At 40.0% G+C, this 24,910-nt stretch overlaps 1 protein-coding gene across 1 annotated transcript in view; it reads right to left on the bottom strand.

Annotated features, from left to right (window-relative positions):
- fam83fa (family with sequence similarity 83 member Fa) overlaps positions 1 to 22,589 on the bottom strand; it is a 63,425-nt gene extending 40,836 nt beyond the window's left edge. The window contains exon 1 of the mRNA XM_028815236.2: positions 22,077 to 22,589. Coding sequence (XP_028671069.1) covers positions 22,077 to 22,544 — 468 coding nt within the window. The 5' untranslated portion in view covers positions 22,545 to 22,589. The remainder of the gene's footprint in view (positions 1 to 22,076) is intronic.
- Between the last annotated feature and the right edge of the window lie 2,321 nt (positions 22,590 to 24,910).

Genomic DNA, 24,910 nt, shown 5'->3' with positions numbered 1-24,910 from the left:
CTCCAGTCTTCTTCACTACTGGGGAGTGGTGGCTCTGAGGCTAGGGATTTGCACGGGTAATCGGAAGGTTGCCTGGTTCAAATCCCGTAAACACCAAAAGTGACTCTACTTCATTGGGCCCTTGAGCAAGGCCATTAACCTGCAATTACTCCGTCCTGGGTATGACATTAATGTGCATCCAGCCCTGCATGTAGGCCCTCAAACCTGCAGGAAAAAACCTGGGGATTGGTGGGAGAATTGGCACTCCGGCCACCATAAAAAACCTCACATTGGTTCTGTTCCATCTGAACTTGTGTGGTGCTGAGGTGTCACCCATTGCATGGCTACACTTGCGTCCCAATCTGGGATCCAGAGTTGGTTGGTCATATGGTGGATGCGGCAATGTGCTGTATCAGTGCGTGCTCCTAACCTCCTTACTATACTTCTATTTTAAAATATTGGCGGATGCAAGTGCTTAATTACGCACCCCAGGGTGATAATGAGGAAACTGGACAGAGTTTTTCTGCATGTGAATGTCAGCAAGCCAATTCCCTTTTCAGCAGCCCTGGGGCGGCTCCACCAGGCAATCATACACCTGAACTAAACCACACTATTTCTTTGAAAAACCAGACTCACCACGGACCTCACTTCATCTCAGCCACAACTAGAAGTTTTAAGGCCTAAAAGACCAATGAAAAATATAAATCCATATCAAGGGCTGTTTCCTCGAAAAGAATTTCCTGCTATAGTTAATTTTATGGGTCTCCCAGGAGTAGTGTGACTACCTTTCAGCTTAAACATTCTCCCCTTTCTGGTTACATTGATTTCCCTCCCACTTCCTAAAGATGTGAAGGTTACGTTAGCTGACCATCTAACTAGGCCTCATTTGAATGAGCGTTACTGACGCATGGGTTCTGTTTTATACTGGCAGATAGAACTCTGGCCTTGTGATTCTGAAGTGAGATCAATAAAGGGATGATCAATTATGCACACACAATCTACTTCTCATTATACTTCAGTTTTTTCAGTTGTTGGGTTTGAAACATATACGGCGGGTGGGGGGGGGCCCCCAAAAATAACGACAATTTTTTTCTGGAGGCTGGAGAGGCATTAGTTCCGACGTTTGATGCTAGGTGTGTGTACTAGACTGCCTGCTGCATCATTTGGCCAAGCGGCATCCATGAAGTGCTCAAGCGATTGTGTGATGCAGTGCAGACAAAATGACCCGAATTGCGGCGATCAGGCCAGTGGTTTCTCCATCACGACAACACTCCCACCAAAAAACAGCATTGAATGCGCGGCAATTTCTCACAAAAAAAACCAGGATGACAACGGTTTCCCACACCCAACTCCCAGGACCTTGCATCCTACGATTTTTTCTTATTTCTGAAAATGAAGAGGAACTTTAAAGGAAAGTGTTTTCAAGATGTAGAGGAGGTCAAGAAGCAAACGATGGAGACACTAAATCACTTTGCAAGAGTTTCGGAACAGTTTTGAACAATGGAAAAAGTGGTGGGACAAGTGTATTGCGTCTCACGGAGAGTATTTTGAGGGTCTCCCCTCTTATTTCAATGTGATAGGACATGTGATTTCAACATGACCAATAATTTAGTCTCTTGGTTTGTTCTGTCAGTGCTATGCTGTTGATACTCAGCCGTACCTGTCATTCCCTCCAGAAGACCACATGATGCCAGTTGGAATCTCAGTATGTCTCACTGATGTTGTAAACTGGACAAAAGAACACCATGTCCAGCTCAACCTGTCAAAGACTCCTTCTTTTTATCCCAGGTCATCTGTCTATTCAGCAGCCCATCTCTGTTCAGCTTGGCTCACTTTCACTAACACCTGCCATGTCATTACACAACCCTGGTGTGGTGATTGATGACCAGCTGTCCTTCAGGGGCCGTGTTGCTATGGACTCTTGGCCTTGTGGATTTACTCTGTACATTATCAGCAACATCAGACTGAATCTGACAGAATATGCGGCACAACCCCATGTCTAAGCTTTGGTTTTGTCACAGCTGGACTACTTCAGCTCTCTACTGGCATGTATTACCAAGCAGATGATTCAAAATGCAGTCACACATTTGGTGTTTAACCAACCAAGGTGGACACGTGTCACTTCTCTCTTCAGGTCACTACACTGGCTTTCTGTAGCAGCATAAATGAAGTTCAAATCCTTGATGACCACCTACAGGAATAGTCAACGGAGTCATGTATCTTTGTGTATGAAGGCACTTCCGAGGATCTATGCTTCTTCTCGGCAACTTAGGTCTCCTGTTGAATGGCCTATGGGGTTAACACCCCTGTTTGGTATCTCTTTCCATATGTAAGTCTTGGCTGGTGGAACAGGCTGTCCACCTACATTCAAATTTATGACTTCCTCAATGCGTTCAAGAAGCGTTTGAAGTATCTCTATTGATGAATTTCTTTCTAAATGAATATAAGCAGTTAGGCGCTTGCACCCTAAGAAGTGTAAATAGCTTGTATTTTGTCCTGAGCCCTTCACCTGTGATGATCAATTCTGTAACCTCGTCCTGTAATTCTTGTTCCCAAACAGTCCAGTTTGATGTTTACTTGATTATTATGTGACCTCTTTTGTGAGTCGCTTTGGATAAAAATGTCTACTAACCAAATAACGGTAAATGTAATTATGATTTATAGAATGCACATAAAGGGAGGAGAGCCAGTTGGCATCGGCCATCAGAACAGCGGAACTGCATGTTACAAATAACTTTGACTTCCCTAATGGTGTATTTTTTCCAAAAATGTTGTCAACTGGGATGTTTGCTTTCCTCTACTCCAACGTTAATTGACCATATCTCAATTATTATCTTTAGATGAGTTTGTATTGCCATTATTTATTAATGATAATTACTGAGATCTGTATTTTTAAAATATTTCATGTTTTTTGTGAACATAGACATATGGTTTAGTAATTTACCATTAACATATTATATTTGTAAACATGTGTAGGCACTGACTCTAAACTAAGAGAACATTGTTATACAAGTATAAATTGATTTGAAAATTAATATTTAAATATTCTGACACACATGTGCTTAAGCAATCAGCACAATGAACAGAAACGAACTGTCGTTAAATGAAGGTGATTGCAAAAGAGCATCTGGGTGACTTGTCTTTTTGGCATGTGAAGGAATGTGCTGGCAGCTAAATGGATCTAAGACAAAGGATATGGATGTAGACTTAGGTGTTTCCCACCTTCCTGCTCATGCTACAATCTTAAAAAGGGGAGAGTGTGGACATGGTGGAGTACTACAAATATCTGGGGAAAATAATAGGCTAAACTTTCATCTCAGCACAGAACGATTATGTAGGAATGGACAGAAGTGACTGTTCTTTCTTAGGGAATTCAAGCATAATGACACTTGTCAGTTATTGAATCTGTTGTTACTTTGGCTTTTATGTGAAGGGTTGGGAACCTCGGCCTTAAGAGTTTAAACTCTGTTTAACAACATCATAAAAATTAGCAATAAAACTATTGGTTTGAAGCTGACCTTTGTCACTGAACTATTTTACAAACAAGTTAGAAAGAAGAACAACTCAGTTCTATCAAGCAGTTGCCATCCATTTTTCCTTATATTTCAATTGTTGCCATCAGGCTACAGATTTAAGGTTCTACAGGGTAAAGAGCAAAAGATGAAAGAACTCTTTTATTCTCTTTTATTGAATTCTGTTACCTGTGAGGATGCTCCTGATTTCTGAATTATTATTATTAAAGGTAATTATTCTTTGTTGTGCTAATCTTGAGCATGTGTACCTAAGTAACAACAGTTGTCAGTTATTATGTCTTGGCTTATGTTCTTGTATCTGGGTAACAATGTCCTGTGTTACTCATACTCTTCTGATGCACACAGAGTTCCCTCTGGGACAATAAAGTCTACTTAACTTAACCTAAACTCGCACCTTCTGGGGTTGGTTGCCTTCTTTTTGTGCATGATGCTAGGAAAAGGGAAAACTGGCAAAGAAAATGGGCAGGGGATGTTCTTGTGGACATCTATGTTTTATGATGTAAGGGCTATGGTGTTAACTGTAATGTAATGAATGAATACACTGGACAACTGTGTATAGTTTTTCCAAATATCTTCAACATGAGTCTGATCCTACAAAGGGTTCCAGCTATATAGAAAACATCTTGTGTGGTGCCAGTATCCAAGATAGTTCAACCAAAAGTCTTCAATGGCTACTGATGTTCTTCATTGATTGAATGGTGATATTACCTAATTTACAAATGTTGGTGACTGAACAGGAATCATGAGTAAATGTTTAAAGACTAGACTAGGCTAGGTTAGGTTAGATTAGATTACATTTTATTGGTTCCCAAGAGTAAAGTATAATTTTAAAGACGCTTGGATAAGATGATCATTATAATTCAGTTTCATTATAGTTTGTGATTAAATTAGGATAGTCAGTTTTTTCTGGCACTTAGATATGATTTATATGTTTGTGATTTATGGAGCTGCATGATATCTTCAGGATTGGGTGGGGGTAACCCTCCATTTTTGCCTAAAGGGTAGACAGATTAGTTTAGACAGATCTAAAGGTAAAATATTCCTTACATCTTTACGGAGAAGCATGCCACACTGTGGGTGACCAACTTGCAGAAGTGGAAGTATTTATGGCCTGTACTTCATGCATTCCTATTTCTGTGTGTTTATCTAAATGACATGTGACTGATAATAAACTTGAAAATAAACTGCAGTACTTCCTTAAGAGAACTGTTTAGCCTTATGCGTCATCATTTCAGCGTCTTATGAATCAGTAACTTACAATAAACTCAGTGCATGTTAGGTTAAGCCCTGGTGGGAGTTTGTGTGCTTTAAGAAAAGATTTTAGGATTGTATTCACACATAACAACAATTATTTATTTCTCAGAAATTGCTGAGTAAGGTTCCCCTGGAATATCAAGCCTAACTTTGTTCACACATGCCCACAACTTAGCAATTTAGAGATAAATTCTGGCAAAAATTTGCATGCATGAAACAAACTAATGATTTTAGCCTCCTGGGCTACAAAGGTTCTTCACTAACTTCATTAGTTTAACTGGTTAGGTCGCTTATGTGCTTACTTGTATTGAAACTCCCTAACATATTGGCCAGTGTTCAATCCTAGGAGGACAAGTGACAACAAGATCTAAGAGTAAATCTGGTCAAGGTCACAGCGGTATAAGAAGCAATTTTTGTTAAACAAAAGTAAGTGGTGATAGTGTAACAACAATTTGATTGGTGGCATCTTTCCATCGAATCGGTTTTGTACTCTTTGTACAGCTAGATTAAGAATATAAAATTAGGCTTGAATACCAGGTGTCAACAAAAATGATGAGGGTGCAATGAAAACTGATAGATATATACGTGTCTCAACTCTACACTCAAAGAGGACTAGTGGGTATCACAATTCATGTGGCTTACAACAAAAATACGTTCATATTGTGAAAGCTATGAAACCTGCCACTGAGTAATCTTAGGTTTGTAAAGCAGCAAGACGAATTAGAAAATTACACTTCAGCACTCTCCTAAGGAGCTTAAAAAGTGTGAAAAGCCCACAAGGACTTCTTGTGCAGTCAGTGTGAGTACCTGCCTACCATCAACTAGCCTCAAATGAGCACAATCAACTCTATATTGCAAGAAGAACAAGAACAATGTCACACACATGTGACTAGGTGGAAGCTGAGTGGACCAAGCGGAGGTAATTATTCACCAGGCCAGGGGGTGGCAGGGTGCGCTAAACCTACTTCTGTTGTCTCTGCAGGCCAAATATGGGAAAACCTATCTGATTCTACATCAACGATATCACTTCTGGTTCTGGCACCAAGACTGACGTCACTTCTGGTTCTGGTGCCAAGACTGATGTCACTTCTGGTTCCGGCACCTATAACAATGTCACTTCCAGTTCCTGTATCAAGACTGGTGTCACGTATGGTTCCGGTACCAAGACTAACATCACTTCTGATTCCAGCCTTAGATGACATCACTTCCGGTTTTGGCTTTTAAAGGCACCATCATTTCACCCATCAAGTTGGTTCAATCTGGAACTCAACGAGTACACTTCAGTACTGTCTTCAATACCCCTTTGTAGCCAGGGATAATATATTGGTGGCTGCCCCAAACCTTTTTTGTGTGTTGAGACTGATTCTATTGACAACAAGAACCACTAGTAGTACCGCTAAATTATAATGTGAAAAAGTATAAGCAAAAAATATTTTTAACACATAACACAAAATAATGGAATCTAGGTTTTTTAAAAATTATCAGAGGAGCCGATGAACTCAGCCTTCTATTATAGTGAGAAAATGAACACCATGATCCCACATGTTAACTCACTTGACCACGTCAGCTTTAAAATTGTCCTGACTTGGCAGGAAAACAGATAACTAGTTTCTTGAGATAAGCCAGGAGATGCATCCAAAAGGCAAAACAAAACAAATAAAATAAAATAAAGTGACCGAAACTTAGACGAGAGGCAAAATCAAGAGGCTAGAAATTCAGGGAAGAGGTCGAAAACCAGGTAAGATGTGAAAAGAAATCACAAAGAGAATATAATAAAGGTTTTGAAGGATTTATCCAACAATCAGATAAAGCTCAGTGTAAAGATTGACCTTTCACCCCATCTGCTGATTAATCTGATGTCACAACCCCAGTGACCATGTCACTAGAAATGCGGGACAACGGTATGCAAAAATGGCTTCCATAACATGAAAAGACTATAAAACCTGAAAATTCAGCCCTAATCGTGACAACAATGTTGTAATGCTCCATTCAAACAACTAAACCGAAGGCACAACGATTATATGTTACTGCCCCTAAAGCAGGAGCAACAAAAACTGGAAAAATGGATGACCAACATTACTTCTCTAATGATCTCACATCAGTGTACAGAAAAAAAAATGACAAAAATCATTATAAATGAAAAGTATGAATATATATACTGTATATATATATATATATATATATATATATATATATATATGAAAATATATTTGAAAAAAAAAAATTAAATACAGGAAAAAAAAATACAAGCTGAAATCCATATTTACAAACTTACCCAGAACCCTTCCCAAACAGAACTGTGAATATTATCCTTATGTATAATAAAAAGCAAACAAAGATGATAATAACTGCACATACCTGGAAGTCTGGCAACAGCAAGGTGTTTTAAATGGATATATTCCTTATCAATATCACCACAGGAAGGTAGTCTGAATTATGAAAAATGGATGATAGCATGGATGGCAGAGCGGACTACAAATGGTTAAGCACAGCTTGAGTTGTCTATCAGTAGATGTTCCCTTCATGGACTCTACAATCTGCACCTGCTCTACCCAAATATTAAACATTAACCTGTAGTAGAATCTCAGCAGGTCTGACCTCTTCTGACTGTCACCTACACGCTTGCTATTGACGGTAGCAGTTCTCTCTTATCCAAGCCAGAAGTGTGTATGTTCATTGAGGGGTATGGGGGCATTATTGTTTGCTTATATTACATTTATTTTGGTGGGGTGAGAATCTTCTGTAAAAAATTAATTTCTCCCTGGGGACAAATAAAGTCTAATCTAATCTAATCTAATCTAATCTAATCTAATCTAATCTAATCTAATCTACTGTCTTCAGGCACCATCTAAGACTGCTAGCACTGTCATCCTCCAGAACGTTTACAGTTTTAGGTTCGCCAGAGTGTCCTGGAGGAGGTCATCAAAGTTACGTTCCATGCCCCTTGCTCTTCTTCCTTTAAATTACCACTCTTCCTTTCTTCATCCGACTCATTCTTTTAGAAGAGAGTGTCCCAGGTAAACTCTTCTCCTTCCTTTTCTTGACCATTTCCATTCAGACTCTTTTAACCATGAATTCTTAGCTATTCATAAAAAGACAGTGTTACACTAACAGACAAACAAGAAAGATGTAGACATTCCCGACTCGTTACAATGGACCCAAACACTCTGTCATGGACATCTTGGATCCTGGAACAGTGAAAGTTCACCATCAGGATGAAACACAGCAAAAAGCAATGCAAAAAAAGCAGCCTTATGAAAACATGTCCAGCCAGCTGTAGCATCTAATCACAGGTAATAGTAATTAATTACCTATACATTTCACTTTTGAATCAGGTGATGGCTTATAAACTATTAGGATAACAGACCTTTCTGTCTTCCAGTGGTTCCTGGTTTCCCTTGGTAGTCTCTTTAATATTAAAGATTCATTTATCATAATAACTCTGCAAAAAGAAGCAGAACACAATCCTTCTTTGTTGGGTTCATCTGCTGTTACTTTCTTGGAAAATTAATGCCTGCTTCTTACTATTTTTAACCTCTGAAGAACTTACATCTGTAACATTCACCGCACATATAAGAGTTATCAGGAGCATGAGGAAGGCCACAACGCGTGCAGCAAAGCAACTCAGTGTTGCCTTCTCCACAGAAAAAGCCAAGCTGCTTGTCAGCGTGCCACCCTTTTAGTGTGATTGGTGGAGAACACAACCTGGGTGTGCACATCAAGACTGGCCAGAAAATAAAAGCACGATGAGGTACAACTAAGTAGCAATATTACATGGGAAACCATCATCCAAAGGCTTTAAATAGCAAAAAGCAGAAAAGCAGACATGCTGACCACTGCAGTGATTAGCTCCCCCTGAAGCTGTTGTTTCTCTATTCTTACTAAATCCTGCTTTGTTGGTTTTTAGTACTCTATTCTTTCACTGCTTTTTAACTGTATAACAACTTTTATAATGTTTTATAAACATATTATAACAATATTATAAGTATTTGAGCCCTTGCAGGTAAAGAGACTCAAGCAGGGTCCCATAGTGTCAGTACTGGGACAGGCCCTGGACCTTTGTGAATCCAAGTGACTAACCAGGCAACACTGCCAGTGCTTGTAAAATCAGCAAACATGAGGAATAATGTAAAAGATTTGAAGAATGTGATTCCGCCTGCTTGTCTGTCAAATACTATATTTAATTATTGAAGTAATAGCAAGTAATAAAAGCCCATGTAACACCTGGCTATGGCAGATAGAGGGTGGGACTGGACCGTGTGTCTGCCTGGGGGGTTGCCAACCGGGATCTCAGGTTGTTTTGTCATGTAGTGGGTACAGCAATGCACTGTACCAATGCATGCTCCCCACAATGACCTGACCTGAAGTAAATATTCAAAAAAGGTTATGGGACACAAGTAAAACATTTTGCTAAGTCACCATTATCATTGCCCAAAGAAGAAGGCATAAAAATGTAGTAGTAAATGCTTAATTTGGTTATGTTTGATGGACTAGTACCTTGGGGTTTGTTCTTGACTTAGGCCAGATAGATAGATAGATAGATAGATAGATAGATAGATAGATAGATAGATAGATAGATAGATAGATAGATAGATAGATAGATAGATAGATAGATAGATAGATAGATAGATAGATAGATAGATAGATAGATAGATAGATAGTGTAAATGCCACATGGGTTGGTCGGGATGGTTCCTTACCTGGATGGTAGTCTCCAAGCAGGCAGATAGGTAGAGAGGAAGGAGCCAGACCCAGAAGAGATGGCCAGAAGAGATGGATGGACAGCCCATCAGATATAAAAGATGCCGCAGGGGATACATTATTCTCGCAGGACATGAGATGGCAGCAGACCTCCATATTGATGCCCATTTGAGAATCAGCAGGGAATGCTGGGAGATGTAGTCCAGCAACAAATCCCTGCTGGGGACCATGGGTGTCAAAAGGGGGCATGTAGGGACATGCACTCCTCAATGTATGGGACTTTGGGTAGTAGCCCTGGCACAGGAAGTCCTAAAAGGGGCCACACACCCTTCCCCAGGTGAATCAGGGCTGGGATGACATAGAGGAACATTCAACTGGAGGAGGGTAGTGCGTTCGTGAGAAAAGAAGAGAGATATTGTGGAGAGAAAGTTTACTTATGCTTTGTGGAGGTAGCGTATTGAATAAACACATCTTTATTTGAACCCGGGACTCTTTGTGTGATTATGTTTGGGGATTTGGGGCTCTCTGATGCCCTGTTTCCATCACAATTGATAAATGTGGCCAGTACTGGGCACATCAAAGCTCCAAACCCTTGACATATTACTTGTTATACAACATTAAATCAGGCGGCATGGTGGCGCAGTGGTAGCGCTGCTGCTTTACAGTGAGGATTCTCCTTGCATGGAGTTTGCATGTTCTCCCCATGTCTCCAGGTGCTCTGTGTTTCCTCCCACTGGCCAAAGACATGCAGGTTAGGTGAATTGGTGATGCTAAACTGGCCTTGGTGTGTGTCTGGTGTATGTGTGTGTGTGTGTGAGCGTACGTGTGCGTTTGTGTGTGTGCAATGAACTGATGCTCTCTCCAGGGTTTGTTCCAGTCTTGTGTTCTATGCTGCTTGGGATAGGCTCCAGCATTCCCCACAATCCCAGTCTGGATTAAGGGGGTTAAAAATGACATGGCAACATTGAATCACAGCGGATCTAATTTGGCTTTTTTTGACTCTGATCAACAAAAAAAGATACCTTTATGTAACAGTGAAAACAGATCTATGCAAACTGGTCTAAATTAATTACAAATGTAAAGCACAAAATCATTGGTCTCATAAGTATTCACTTATTATTCCAGATCACTTGCATTAAAATTGGACTTTGATAAGTCAGAGTCTGATTCAGTAATACACAAAAAAATAAATAAATAATACGGAAAGAGTATTTTGCTTTGCGCATTCGGTTTTCTGTGTCGCCCGATGTCGATGCCATTCTAGATGTTGTTTACTCTACGCTACTCACACAGTGATTTGATGTCAAGTCAACGAGTCTAACAGTCCTCCCAGCAAAGAGGGTCTACCTATAATGTAATGGTGAGCTTTATTGACGTTTACAACTTTTTTTTCCATCCTCTGCCCCCGAATCTTGACTTTTTAGTCACCCTCCTCCCTCGACCATCTGGAGTCAACAAAAGTCGACATCCGCCCTAAAAGAGTTAAAGAGAAAGCTACTGTTTAAAAAACATGTGACATGGAAGACTCTGACGTCAACTGGAAGAAGGTTCTATGGTTTAGTGAGTCTAAAATTTCAGCTTTTTGGCCATCAGACTAATTGCCATATTTAATATCAGTATGGTGATCGCGGCAGAATGTTTTGAGGATGTTTATCTGCAGCAGGCCCTGGAAGGCTTGTAAGAGTAAAGAGTAAAACGAATGCAGCAAAGTCCAGGGTAAATCCTGGAGGAAACCCTGATGCAGTCTGCAAGAAACCTGAACCTTTGGAGAAGACTTGTTTTCTAGGAAAAGACAACAACCCCAAGCATAAAGCCAAAACATACACAGGAATGGCTCCAAAACACCAATGTGAATGCCCTAGAGTAGCCAAGCTAAAGTCCAGGTCTCGATCAAATTCAGAATCTCTGGTTGGACTTGGAGAAGGCCTGGGAAAGTCCACAGATACTAGAAATGGAACCCATAATAAAATACTTTAAAATGATTTGCTTTCACTTGCCCAACGTGTACCATCAGCGCCTTTCCTCAGTATTTGTGTGTGTGTAAACCTCTCATCACTGCCACTCCCTCTCTCAAGCACATTCCCGTAAAGACTGCTTCTCCGACTCTGCTATTATTTTCACAGTACCGTTCTTGCCTCCTGTTCGGTTTTAAACTTTCTGTCTTTGAAGGCAACTCTCTCAGCATGCTCCTTTACTCCTCCTCTTTTTTTGCATCAGCAAAGCCAAACTGACCAATCAATTGCTTCGAGGGACTGGACACAGAGACCTTAGTGTTTGCACAAATTGTATACAATTGTGTATGTATATGTTTAAATACAGCCATGTTATATTCTGTGTATACATTTTTATGCATTTTTTGTTGGTATTGTATTATTATTATTACTTTTCTGAAGAGACATGCAAGTAAGAATGTTCACTATGTACTACATATGGCAATAAACTTGAACTTGAAACTTAAATTATTATCAGTTACTGGACTGAACTGCTTGCTTATGAAACAACCAGCCATAGCAAAAGTAAAAGTGAAAATATTCTGTTTTTGCTACTAACAACTCAAGAATGCAGACTGTACTGCTGACACGAACATCTGAGTTGGTATCACTTATCACCTTTAATACAGCAAAAAAATATTAGTTTGCAATTCTGTTTTTGCATGTGACTATCAGTTTCTGTGAAATGATTGAAATAAGTTTTCTATATTAATTTAATGTTTAATGAATGACAATGTAAAAGCAGACTCTCATTTAAATATATTTGTTCAATTACATACAGTTAGTCCCATAAATATTTGGACCTCAATTGGGCGCAGCGAATAAAGGCAAACGCAACAAAATTATTACAGAAAATTTATTAGATAAAGGCAATGATTGAACATATAAAAAGGCACAAGCAAGAATATTAAAACATTCGCTCAATTGAGGTCGCCCTTTTGAAGCTCGCCTTTTTATGCGCGCCCTTATTGAAGGATAATATAAAGTGCAATATAAATAAAATTTATTATTATTATTATTATTACCCTCCCTCTGCCATCTCTGGCCCTGAAGGGAAGTCCCTCTGGAGTTCTCTGATTACTCCGGCACCCAAGCTCAGCAGTAGCAACCTTCAGCCCCATCTTGAGCGCCGGCCATTCACTCCATCCCTGGGGCTTCAATCCCGTCCACCTGCTTCTTCCCATCTTGCATTGGCTCTCACTCGCTCTCTCCTGCCCTCCTTTCAATCCTCTCTTTCAACATCCCTTTCTTTCTGTCTTGTTCCCCCTTTTCCCGTGCCGGCTCTCCCTTATATGCCTCCGTGGGTTCAGTGCCTCAATCGCACACCTCAGAAATCCACCAGTTCTCACATTATTTATTTATTTATTTATTAAAATGGGGTGCTGATTGTTAAACCGTGGACCGGCTCTTCCACAATCTCTTCTACCTCTACTTCTCTCTCCCTCCTGTTTTGCTTCTAGTAAAGCAATTCCTGCGCTGACAGCCACTCTCACTTGAGGCTTATAGCACTTGTTAACTACTGAGCTTTGTGTTTTCATTGAGCTTCATCTTTCCATTTTACACCTCATTGTACAAACCAAATGTGATCATGTCTCTTTTTTCCTGTCCAGTACACCACCCCTTCTTCAGTCATCTATACACCCTATTGGTTAGTGTTGCTGTGGGCTTGGCCAGTAAATCGCTTCTGCTCCATCCTTCATTTGCATAAAGCACATCTCAGTGCTGTGCAGAGCATATAAGTTAGTATAATAGTAATAAACATTGACAAATAAATTAAAAAGTTTATCAAGCAAAAAAAAAAATACTACAGTTCAGCTAATTTTTTTTTGTTTTCTTATAGCATTACTGTGGAGTGGTGGCTCTGAGGCTAGGAATCTGCATTCCATAAATGCCAGAAGTAGAAGAAGTAGAAGTAGAAGATCTCTGCTCTGCTTGAGCAAGGCCCTTAACATGCAATTGTTCCATCCTGGGTACAGTATGTAAGCAGGTCCTCCCCTTTACTGGGAAAACTTGGGGGTTGCCACTCCAGCCACTATAAAAAACTTTCACACTGGTCCAGTGTGCTGCTGAGCTGTCACCCACTGCACTCAGGTCCCAATCCAAGTGGCTATCAGCACAGACTCCCAACCTCTATAACATTACCAAATTTTTCAGAGCAGCAAAAGGGACATGAGTTAAAATCTCATGCGCACGAGAAAGTATATATGCACAGTATATACAGAATGGCCCATATTTATGTATATGACATTTCACAGGCTTCAGAATTTAAACTACTGTGCAAAAAGTATCAAAAATGGCATCACCGTGTAGCCTGAGATTGGGAGTAATGATGTGCTGGACAGGGCAACCCCTGCTGTGTTCGAATACAGAATGACGGTGACACTACACTGTACCAGTGCGACAGTGGTTGAACGAAACATTCCCACAATGCTGGATCAGCCGACGAGGGCCTGTGGAATGGCCAGCGCGGTCTCCCGATTTGACCCCACCAGACTTTTTCCTGTGGGGTTACCTCAAAGACAAGATGTATCAGCATCACATCTACAATGTGACTGAGCTACGTTCAGCTATCGCAGAAGAATTTCAGAGGATACCAGTACAGATGTGCCAAGCCACCTGTGACAACATTGCTCTTCGTCTTCACACATGTATCGATCTGGATGGCGCATTGGTAGACCATGCCATGGAGAATAGGGGATGAAAAAACATTTAAGGTTCTTAATGTTAATGTTTCATTATGTTACTTGATAATAGTATTAGTAGTTTCCTGACCATAATGCCTTTTCAATTAAATAGATAAATATGGGACACCATGTAGACTGCATTCTGGTGTAAGTGCACCCTGATGCACAAGTAGGATGGAGTTGCATGGGTTAATTTTTTATACAGTATGATAAACATGAATGCAACTTTCACAGAAATAAGTTCACAGGAAGCGTTTTGCGCAAAAAAAATGTCTTTATAGATAGATAGATAGATAGATAGATATGTATATTTTAGATATATATATATATATATATATATATATATATATATATATATATATATATAGATATATATTTATTTATATATATTTATGCATGTATTAATGAATTACATCCTAAAACTGAAACTTCAAGTAGGCGTTTCATGAAGCCGTACTGACTAGACAAGCTTCAGCTTTACAATGCAAGATGCAATGACAGCTCCAATATAGAAATGAAAAAAAAAATCACTCCTCCAGAGTGACATTAAATTGCACTACATAAGCGTTGGGAGAGAAGAAAATCACAAAATAAACAACAAGATTGTTTGTGGACGACGTCCAAGTACTCTTTATGTTAGAAAAATGCCATCACCGTTATTATTCAAAAGTCCGATTTGGACCGAGCGCGACCCATCAGGAGCAGAGAAACTTGCTGGAGAAATCAGAACCACAGTCATTTCTACCTAAATAAAGAATCAAAAACAGACACGCTCCTTGAAACATGACTCCTCTATCTGCATGAAACACACCAGGCCATACACGTGCACAGTTCCAAGCTGTGGATGTTTCTTGTTCAGATTGCCTTTTGCAATTGATTGCATAAAAATAGGGGCATTTTGCAAAGCTGCAGCATCGAATGTAATGAGTTTTGGCAAATTGCAATGTACACCTGTGAAATTATTATGGGTAATCCTATTTACTTGGCGTAAAATGAAACTGGAAAGCAAATGAAGGTGTTAAACCTCACACTCTGCTCCTATTTTCCCAGTAGGAGTTTTAACCTGTTGAGGAATCAAACCTTCTAATGTGGATTGTCTCACTGCTGGTCCTGACTGGCATCCATGAAGAAAACACATTTGAATGCTTTACTGTCAGCTTTCCAGGGGCTGATTGTGGTTGATCATTTTACTGGCGTTAGTTTGTCGAATCGATACATTTAAATGAACATGGGGTTTATGAATGGCGTTTCTCTAACCTTTATTTGATATTGTAGCTCTTTGCATTGCTTTTTAATTGCAGTTTTGTAACGCAAAGCACTATACCAGGAGGGTCCGACTCCGATCCAGGAGGGCCACAGTGGCTGCAGGTTTTCCTTCCTGCCACTTTCTTAATCAGTGACCAATTTCGGCTCATAATTGCCTTCTCTTCTGTTAATTCCACTTTGGTTTTTAAGATTCAGTGCTCTGTATTGCTTCTTTTTCCTATAACAGGCAGCCAAACAATATCCTTCGGGGATTAAGGTATATCGAATAAAAATCAACGAAAAATGAGACGTGAAGTGAGCCAACAGTTTTTCCAACTAATTCAGGGACTGAAACTCCAAATGATTTCACTCCAACAAATTTCATAATTAGAAACACAATTTTTAATTCTGTGACTTGTTGGTGCTGCCATTCTGCCACAGCAGACATTTCCAAAACTGTTTATTTTATTTTCTTTTTTAAGAGCACTGTCAAAATGTTTTGTGGACCTGAGCAGATATCTAGATGTTCACCATTCTGTACATGATAATATTGGATGAAGGACACAGGTTAGATGACTCATTTTGTATCTCATTATTGAGATATGGCTGCTAATTAAGAGTCGGGGTCTTAAACAGCAAAATAGCAGAAAGAAGTTAAATAACAGCAAAACACTGGTCACTAATTGAGAAAACGGCTAGAATTAAAAACTGCGGCTATTACGGCCCTCCAGGATCAGAATTGGACACACCTGCACCGCACTAAAAATCAGGCAAGTGAGCATGGCTAAACCCATCTTTCGATCAATTCTGAAATTTTCTGTTTATTTATTGATATATTTTGCTCGTTTCTACCTAGTGTGCATTCCTTATTTTTGCAAAACAATTCAATTATGAAAAACGTAGAAATGTGCTTCTTTTTCTATTCAGCTTAAAAATGACAGATATGCTCGACTCCTGCGGATCTATGCTCTTAACAGTAGTGGTTGTGTGGTTCTGTTTCTTGACAAAAAAACATTTTGTTCTAGGAAGGGTTCTTTCCATATCAGAATATCAAGGTAGTCAAGATTAACTCCAGAGGAACAATTAAGGAATGTGTGGAAGCAGAAGGCAGACAAAGACTTGAGAGATAAACAGAAGGATATCGGGTGGCTCACGGTACATGAAGTGCCGCCAACTCAGGCAGTAATGTCTAAAAGAAGTGTGTCGTAAGAGCCATTCGTTAGTTAGTTAGTTCGGTTATGGTAAGTTGATAGAAGTATTTTCTTGGTTATGCTAAAATGTTTGCCTGTATATTAGTGCATAGTCAATGGAAAGTTCTGTTACAACCCCTACAAGCTAAATTGTAAATTTAATATTCTGTTTCTTGTCATTCTGACTACAGACTAGTTCAGTTTATGATCTTCCTTGCATTTCGTAAGTCATTGAGGGCAAAGCGTTTTAAACCGTAGTGACGCCCAGGGCACGTACAGCCACCCTAACCCCGACACAGACTGGCAAGACACAACTTTTCCATACAGCATATGGTTTATTTGTTTAAACAGCACAAGCCCATATCACAGTCCCTTTTGCGTCCAGTCCTTCCGTCTCCACTCCTCCTCAAGAGTGATGACTGGTTGCTTTTATAGGACACCCAGAAGGAGTCCAGGTGCCCAATGAGTTTTTTCTGGCAGCACTTCCAGGAGTGGCCAAATAGGGCCCTGTAAATGACTAGGCGCCCCCTGGCAGCAGCAACGGGCCCCAGCAGGGTTGAGTTTCCATGCTCATAACCCGTGGCCCCGCGGTAAACCAAGGGGGCTTCCCTCTGTTGGTCCTGGTGAAAAACAGTCTGGAAAATACTCTCTCCCCTGGTCCTTCCATACTCAGGGCGTCGTGGCCGGGTAAGGGCTCTGGCCGTCCACCACACCGTATTGAACATACTGAGCGTACTGACATACTAAAGTGAAGCCTATGTAAGTTTACCATAGAGAAGTAATAACTTTTAAGTATAGAAAGTGCCGTATATACTTGTGTATAAGTCGGGTCTTGAAATCCGAAAAATCGATCATAAAATCAGACCCCGACTTATATGGCCGTTCAAAAATGCGACACTTAATTTTTTGTTTTTTTACATCTTCTTGCCTCCTCCAATCTCGCATCAGTTTCTGAGACACATTGAATTTTGTTGCAGCAGCGCAGTTACCAATTTCTTTCGCCGCTTCAACGAATTTTAATCTAAAACTAGCTTCATATTTTCTTCTGATCGAACGCTCCATCGTAGATAAGGGATGCTCTTACGATAAAGGTGTATGAGGGTGTGACATACAAAAAAACACAAAACAGTACAAACGTCGCTTTGGAATAGTTATTACCATGTGGTCATGTAGGCACAATACATAGGATAAAAAGGCAGTGTTCTCCGTGGTTACTCTCTCAGGTGGACATTAGCATATCATAATCTCTTCGACCAATAGCGTGAGTTTTCCACATTCGACTTATACGATCGACATTATAAAATACCGGAAATTATACGGTAAAATCAAGCAACAACTTGAATGTACGTGGAGGGGGTGATGCTAAAGTTAGAAAATTAGATTTATTAGGAAATGGAATGCACCTTAACAAAACTAATCATGTCATTTCTCAATGGGGTCTCCACCCTTCTCAATGCACTTGCGCCACCTGCATGGAAGTGCCGAGATTCCAGCAGAATAAAAGGTTTTGTCTTGTACTCGTAACCACTCGTGCACCGCTTTCTTCACATTGTCGTCATCTGTCTTAAATCAACGACCACCCAGATGTTTTATAGCGGTCCGAAAAGGTGGAAATCTCATGGTGCCAAATCTGGCGAATAAGGAGGAGGTGGCAATACCTCAAACTTCAGTTTCTCCAGACAATCCTTGGTGTTCTTAGCAGTGTGTGTCATTGTCTTGCCGCAAAAGGACCCCTTGAGACAGCAGTCCCCACCACTTGGATTGAATAGCAGGCTTCACATTGGTCTCCAGCAAGTCACAGTAACTTGCACTAGTGACTGTAGTACCCCTCGGCTTGTAGTGTTTGACAATAACTCGGGTGCACGAATGGTGGCGAGGACAAGACCAAACCTTTTATTCTGCTGGCACTTCTAGGCAGGGTGGCACAAGTGCATTGAGAAGGGTGGAGACTACAATGAGAAATTACATGATCAGTTACAGTATGTTAAGGTTTGTTCCATCCATCCATCCATTTTCCAACCCGCTGAATCCAAACACAGGGTCTGCTGGAGCCAATCCCAGCCAACACAGGGCACAAGGCAAGAACCAATCCCAGGCGGGGTGCCAACCCACCACACAAACACACCCACACACCAAACACACACTAGGGCCAATTTAGAATCACCAATCCACCTAACCAGCATGTCTTTGGACTGTGGGAGGAAACCGGAGCGCCCGGAGGAAACCCACGCAGACACGTTGAGAACATGCAAACTCCACGCAGGGAGGACCCGGGAAGTGAACCCGGGTCCCCAGGTCTCCCAACTGCGAGGCAGCAGTGCTACCCACTGCGCCACCATGCTGCCCAAGGTTTGTTTCATTTTCTGATAAATCCCATTTTCTAACTTTAGCTTGACTCCCACTCGTAATACAAAAAAATTTGTGGTGAGAGAGGAATGAACTGTCTTCTTCTATAATACTCTATCGTGGCTGTTCGTTTGTCTGTCCAGGATTTTAAATCACCTGTAGCTCGCAAACCGTTTTACCTATTGACTTGAAATTTGGTACACATATACTACATGACGTCTATACTATCGGCTTTCGGGGTGATGATTTTATTACTCTTTTTATTTTTATTTTATTGTAGAATCAACTCTCGGCAGTGCGCAGCAGGGTGGCCATGCGGCGCATGCGTACGGGCGCCATTCTCATTCCCTACCACCTTCGCTGATCATTCTTGAGGCAGATTGAAGACTTAAGTGCCAGCTTAAGTGAAAAATTAAGTCATTGCAACACAAAAACTAACTTAATCAGTTTTAACGTGAAAAGATGCCGACGAAAGAAGAGAAGCAGTGGATCACTAGGATGGAGAAAAGAAGAGCTGCTCAGGAAGCAGCAAGCATATCAACCTCTGAGCAAATGAATGCTAAACGTACAGAGAAAGAGGATGAAACTATGAATGCTCAAGTCAAGCGTATTCACTGCATGTCATCGTGCAATACGCCGTTACTAGTAATACATAATAAGTGAATAACCATTGAGAGACTTCTGCAGAAATGTGAAGAAGTGTGAATTTTGGAATGTGCAATCAGAGAAAGGAGGAAGAAAAAGAGGGTCATATAATAGATAAAGAGATGAGTGGATGCTAACAGAAATGCAAATAGATAAATGTACAGTTGACTATAAACACCACCATATAAGCAGGATAAACTTATTTCATTTTCAAGGCACTTAAAAGTACTAGGGTGTTGTATGAATGTAGTGAGAAGTCAAGCAAAATGACACCTTTTACCGGCTAACTAAAAAGATTACAATACACAAGCTTTTGAGGCAACTCAGGCCCCTTCTTCGGGCAAAAGATGCAATCATTTTAGTTAGCTAACAAAAGGTGTCATTTTGCTTGACTTCTCAAGGCACTTAAAATTATATTAAAAGAAAAAATCTTCTGTCAGAGCAGACTTGTGTGGCCAAAATGCAAAACGCTCCACACTAAAATTAAATGCAAGTGAAAATGGTCAAACAATATAGTGTTTAGACATTAAAAATAAAAAGTGAACCACTATACGCTTATCCAACTTTTAGTGTTCTATGCATTTATTAAATTACTATTCACAATTTTCATTCATCCATCCATCCATCCATCCATTTTCCAATCCGAACACAGGGTCACGGGGGGTCTGCTGGAGCCAATCCCAGCCAACACAGGGCACAAGGCAGGAACCAATCCCGGGCAGGGTGCCAACCCACCACAGATTTTCATTCATATGAAGTGAAAATGATTAATTTGTTTAGTGAACATATGCAGTTTAAGTTTGATGAAAGGGATTTCAGTTACATTCATTCTACACAAAGACATTCAGTTAATTTACCTAAACTGGGTTATGTTTACTGAACACAAAATGAATGCATCACCTTAAAGAGAATGTTCGTTTTACAACTATACTCGAAACATTGTGTGGAATCCACATGACTGAATTAAGTTCACATAACAAATCATTTTCTGTCTGTAAAATGCACAAATATAAGAATGCCTTTTTAAGAGCAGTCATGGCCAGGGTGGAGATTGGGGTAATTCTGTAGTCACAGCTGTTTATTACAGCTGGAAATTTACAAGCAATGATCCAAATGCGAGTGCAGTTTCTGTATTTCCGCAAACTTCTCCCTGTTGTCAAACATGAAATCGCCAGTTAATGAACCTTCTGTACACAGCAGGCACTTTCTGCTTTACTCGCAAGGGGCTGATCGCAGCTGATAAAGCTCATTCAATGGCTGGCAGCAACAGACCGGCTCACTAGAAACAGGCTGAAGGTTTTAAATGAGAAACCTGCACTGTAAAGAATTGCATTTGGTGAGTATTAAGCATATCTTATTATCATGCTCCCAAATCCGAAATGATCATTATTGTAGACTCCACGCTATGTTTAACATTATTGGGTGTTAGGAGGCGATCGAATATAATATCCCCGAATCCTGATGAATGACAAAATAATTCGAGCCGGAAATCAAGATAAATGGATCAATTTCTTCTACAAGCTCCAAGTGAAATAATTATCAGTAAGAACAGTTAAAAAAAAAAAACTCCTTCAAAATCGATTCGATTTATTGACAGAAACACGGAGTACGTTCGTCACGTTTCGAACCCTAACCTGTCACACAACCTTTTAGGAGGCGACGCTCTGAGCTCCAGAATTCTAGTTTTTCACATTGATCAGCGTCTCCGAAGGTATAAGTGTGAACTTTTGTGGATGGACTGGCAGGTCCACCCAATGTGACTTATCCATCCGCGGTGCCGTACTGGGATTGTTTTCCGCCGCCATACGAATCTTAACTTCAAAACGCAGCTTCGGAAAATTAATCGATGACTGTGTGGCTTAGAGGTGTGTGTCACATCATCACTGTCTGCACAAATGCTTGTTTTATACTGACATTTTGAACTCCCTGTACCGGTGTTTTTTTTTATCAGGGCTTTAGTATTGATTTGGAACTGTCGAAATTACATGTAAACTTTAATTATGTCACGACATTACGACATTAGTCTTCCGAACTTCAGTCAGACTACTGTACTTATTTTTTTTAAGGACACATGACAATCATAATTCTCTGTTGTTTTCCTGACTGTTAGAGTGGAATCGAAGCACGCTATATGGTTAAACAGACGCACACAGATACTGCATTTGCTTCGGGGCATGAAAGGTGGAGCATAAGTAAGAACGAGGTTAAGTTTCTAGTTACACCAAGCATGTGAATATATCGTTAGCATTGCTTTAAAAGATTTGAAATAATAATAATAAAAATGAATAATAATAATAATAATAATAATAATAATAATAATAATAATAATAATAATAATAATATACATTTATTAACCTTAACGTTTAATTTGAAAGCGCCTAGTAACTGATGAATGTATTTAAGAAAATTTTTAGTAATTATTAAAAAATATCATATTGGTGCTAGGGCGTGCAACAATTGACAGATTCATTGCAGTCTCTAGCTTTGATCACTTTTAACTTTATCCTACCTTCTGTGCCCCTTGAATCATCTGTCGGACCACTTGCTTGATGTGCGGCCCGTCGTCCTTAGGTGGGTGGGTATGAACTGTCACCCGTGTCGCCCCCTTGTAATAAAGCGCCTCTGGCCAGCCGATATCCAGTTCAGGTATTTTTGTGTCGGACTGCGCCGGCCAGTAAGTTGAGTGCGCCTCCGAGTCACTTTTGGCTTTCTTCGAGCCTTTCGTTTGGATCGGACTTTCCTCCTTGTCCAGATCATATTTTTGGAAAGTTTGAAGAAGTTTCTCTCTCTCCTTGGCTGAAACAAAGTGCCGGATCTTGTCTTGTTTCGTGCTGTTCAGGTAACCCGTTTCTCCATGTTGCAGCAGCTGCTCGAGGGCTATCCGTTGCTCCTCACTGTAGTAAAACTCGGGTTTTGTCTCGGGAATTTTCTCGTTGACATGATTGTCCTCCAAACACACCACTTGAGACTGAGCCATTACAAAACCCTGCAGCTTTAAGGAAATAAAGTGCCCTGTAAGGAAACTTACTTACCTGTGTGACGTCACTGCAGGTGAGACGTACGAGTGCAGGGCGTGTGGGCGGGGCCAGGCTCTCGTTCACCAATAGCAGAGCGGGACAGAATTCTCCAGCGAGACTGAAGTTTTTATGTGAAAGCTGCAATGAATACACGCGATCACTCAGCTTGAAACCAAAAGAAATCCAAAGTCCTTTCAGTTTTTAAAACTGCGTAGTCGCTTTCACATTTACGCCATTTATTAATTAAACACAAAATGTGTGTTCATATTATACGCTGACATCTAAAACATTGTTAAACAGTCTCTAAAGACCAAAAGAGCACCCGTCTTCTCACTTTCTGGAAAAACAAGACTAAAAAAAAATCAGTAAAATGTAATGTAAGGTCTGGAGAGTTATCACGCCAAAAAAAAAAATAAATCATTGAATGAACTTTTATGAATTATGCCACACATTTCCATTCAACAAATAATGTTGATTTAACATATACAGAAGGCTTAAGTCAACATAAAGTACGATTGTTTATTCAACCACATTTCCACTCATTTTATTTCCTTAGAAAAGATTTACTTTCAAAACAATTCATAGGGATTTATTAAAGATATCCAGAGATATATTTCAATGGTTGTTTATATTTCATCAACACAAATAGCAATCTTATCATTACTTGTTCTGCTGTATACGAGGCAAAGAAAAAGATGCTTTTGTGAATATATATATATATATATATATATATATATATATATATATATATATATATGGGCTCTAGCAAATGGTGAATGTAGTTACCTGCTGGGCCATGGGTTACTGCTGTTTTTTGACCCTTTCTCTCTTCCTCCCTCCACAGACTGAGTGATTGACAGCCCTTCCATCACTGATGTCATCTCTGGTGTCCTGCTAGACCCGCCCCTTCCTGCTGTCTATCTTCATAACCTGGAAAACCAATATACACATATATTTATTCATTTATTTTTAAAGACCTTCTGTAAAAAGTCTATCTATCTATCTATCTATCTATCTATCTATCTATCTATCTATCTATCTATCTATCTATCTATCTATCTATCTATCTATCTATCTATCTATCTATCTATCTATCTATCTATTAAGGCAAACTAGGCATTCGCCTAAGGCACATATTATAAGGGGGTGGGGGGAATGGGACCCAGCTACTACCAAATGGGTGGCCCATTAATAAGTTTTGCCTAGGACACAAAATAAGCAAGCACTGGCACTGAATATACATATATACCCAGACCAGCTGCTATACAATACAATACAATACAATACAATACAATTTATTTTTGTATAGCCCAAAATCATACAAGAAGTACCACAATGGGCTTTAACAGGCTCTGCCTCATGACAGCCCCCCAAGCCTTGACTCTCTAAGAAGATAAGGAAAAACTCCCAAAAAAAACATTTAGGGAAAAATGGGAGAAACCTTGGGAAAGGCAGTTCAAAGAGAGACCCCTTTCCAGGTAGGTTGGGTGTGCAGTGGGTGTCAAAAAGAAGGGGGTCAATACAATACAGTACAATACACAGAACAGAACAAATCCTCAATACAGTATAAAAATAAAAATTTTAGAAGTACAGAGCAGAATTTAACAGTAGATGATATCACATAAGAAGATTTGGATATTTTTAGAGTCCTGGAGACCTCATCCATCAAGCTGCCTCCCTCATTTGGCCATTCCACAGCTGAAACAGCGCTGGGCCAGCCAATCCGATGAAAGGACCCCTCCTTCCCATGATCCCTGCAATACTCCATCTGGGATGACTTTTCCTTAGGCAGGCAAAACAACTTAACAGATGGGCCATGGCACCAAGTGCCACATTTGAGTACAGAGAAGAGAAATAGAATAGGTGAGGGTTAGTAACACATTTAACTAACATGTTACTTATGTTTTAGTGCTAATGACTAACAACAGAGATGCAGTCTGTACAGTTAATCAGCAGCTCTAGTCAGGATATGCTAAACTGAAGTAGTGAGTCTTCAGCCGGGAGCTGAGACCGAAGGGGCATCTCTTATAGTAGCAGGCAGACCATTCCACAGTTTAGGGGCCCTGTAACTAAAAGCTCGACCTCCCACTGTTATTTTATTAATCCTTGGAATCATAAGCAGACCGGTATCTTGAGATCTTAATGTGCGCTCTGGTTTGTAAGTCATGATAAGTTCCAACAAGTAAGCCGGACCTTGGCCATTTAATGCTTTATATATTAAAAGGAGGATTTTGAAATCTGCCCTAAAATTAACCGGGAGCCAGTGTAAGGATTTAAGAACCAGAGTTATGTGTTCATATTTTCTTGTTCTGGTAATAATTCTTGC

The sequence above is a fragment of the Erpetoichthys calabaricus genome, chromosome 12 (assembly GCF_900747795.2).
Source record: "Erpetoichthys calabaricus chromosome 12, fErpCal1.3, whole genome shotgun sequence".
NCBI lineage: Eukaryota > Metazoa > Chordata > Cladistia > Polypteriformes > Polypteridae > Erpetoichthys > Erpetoichthys calabaricus.
The sequence above is the reverse complement of the archived record's forward strand: the minus strand, read 5'-3'. Positions and strand labels throughout refer to the sequence as shown.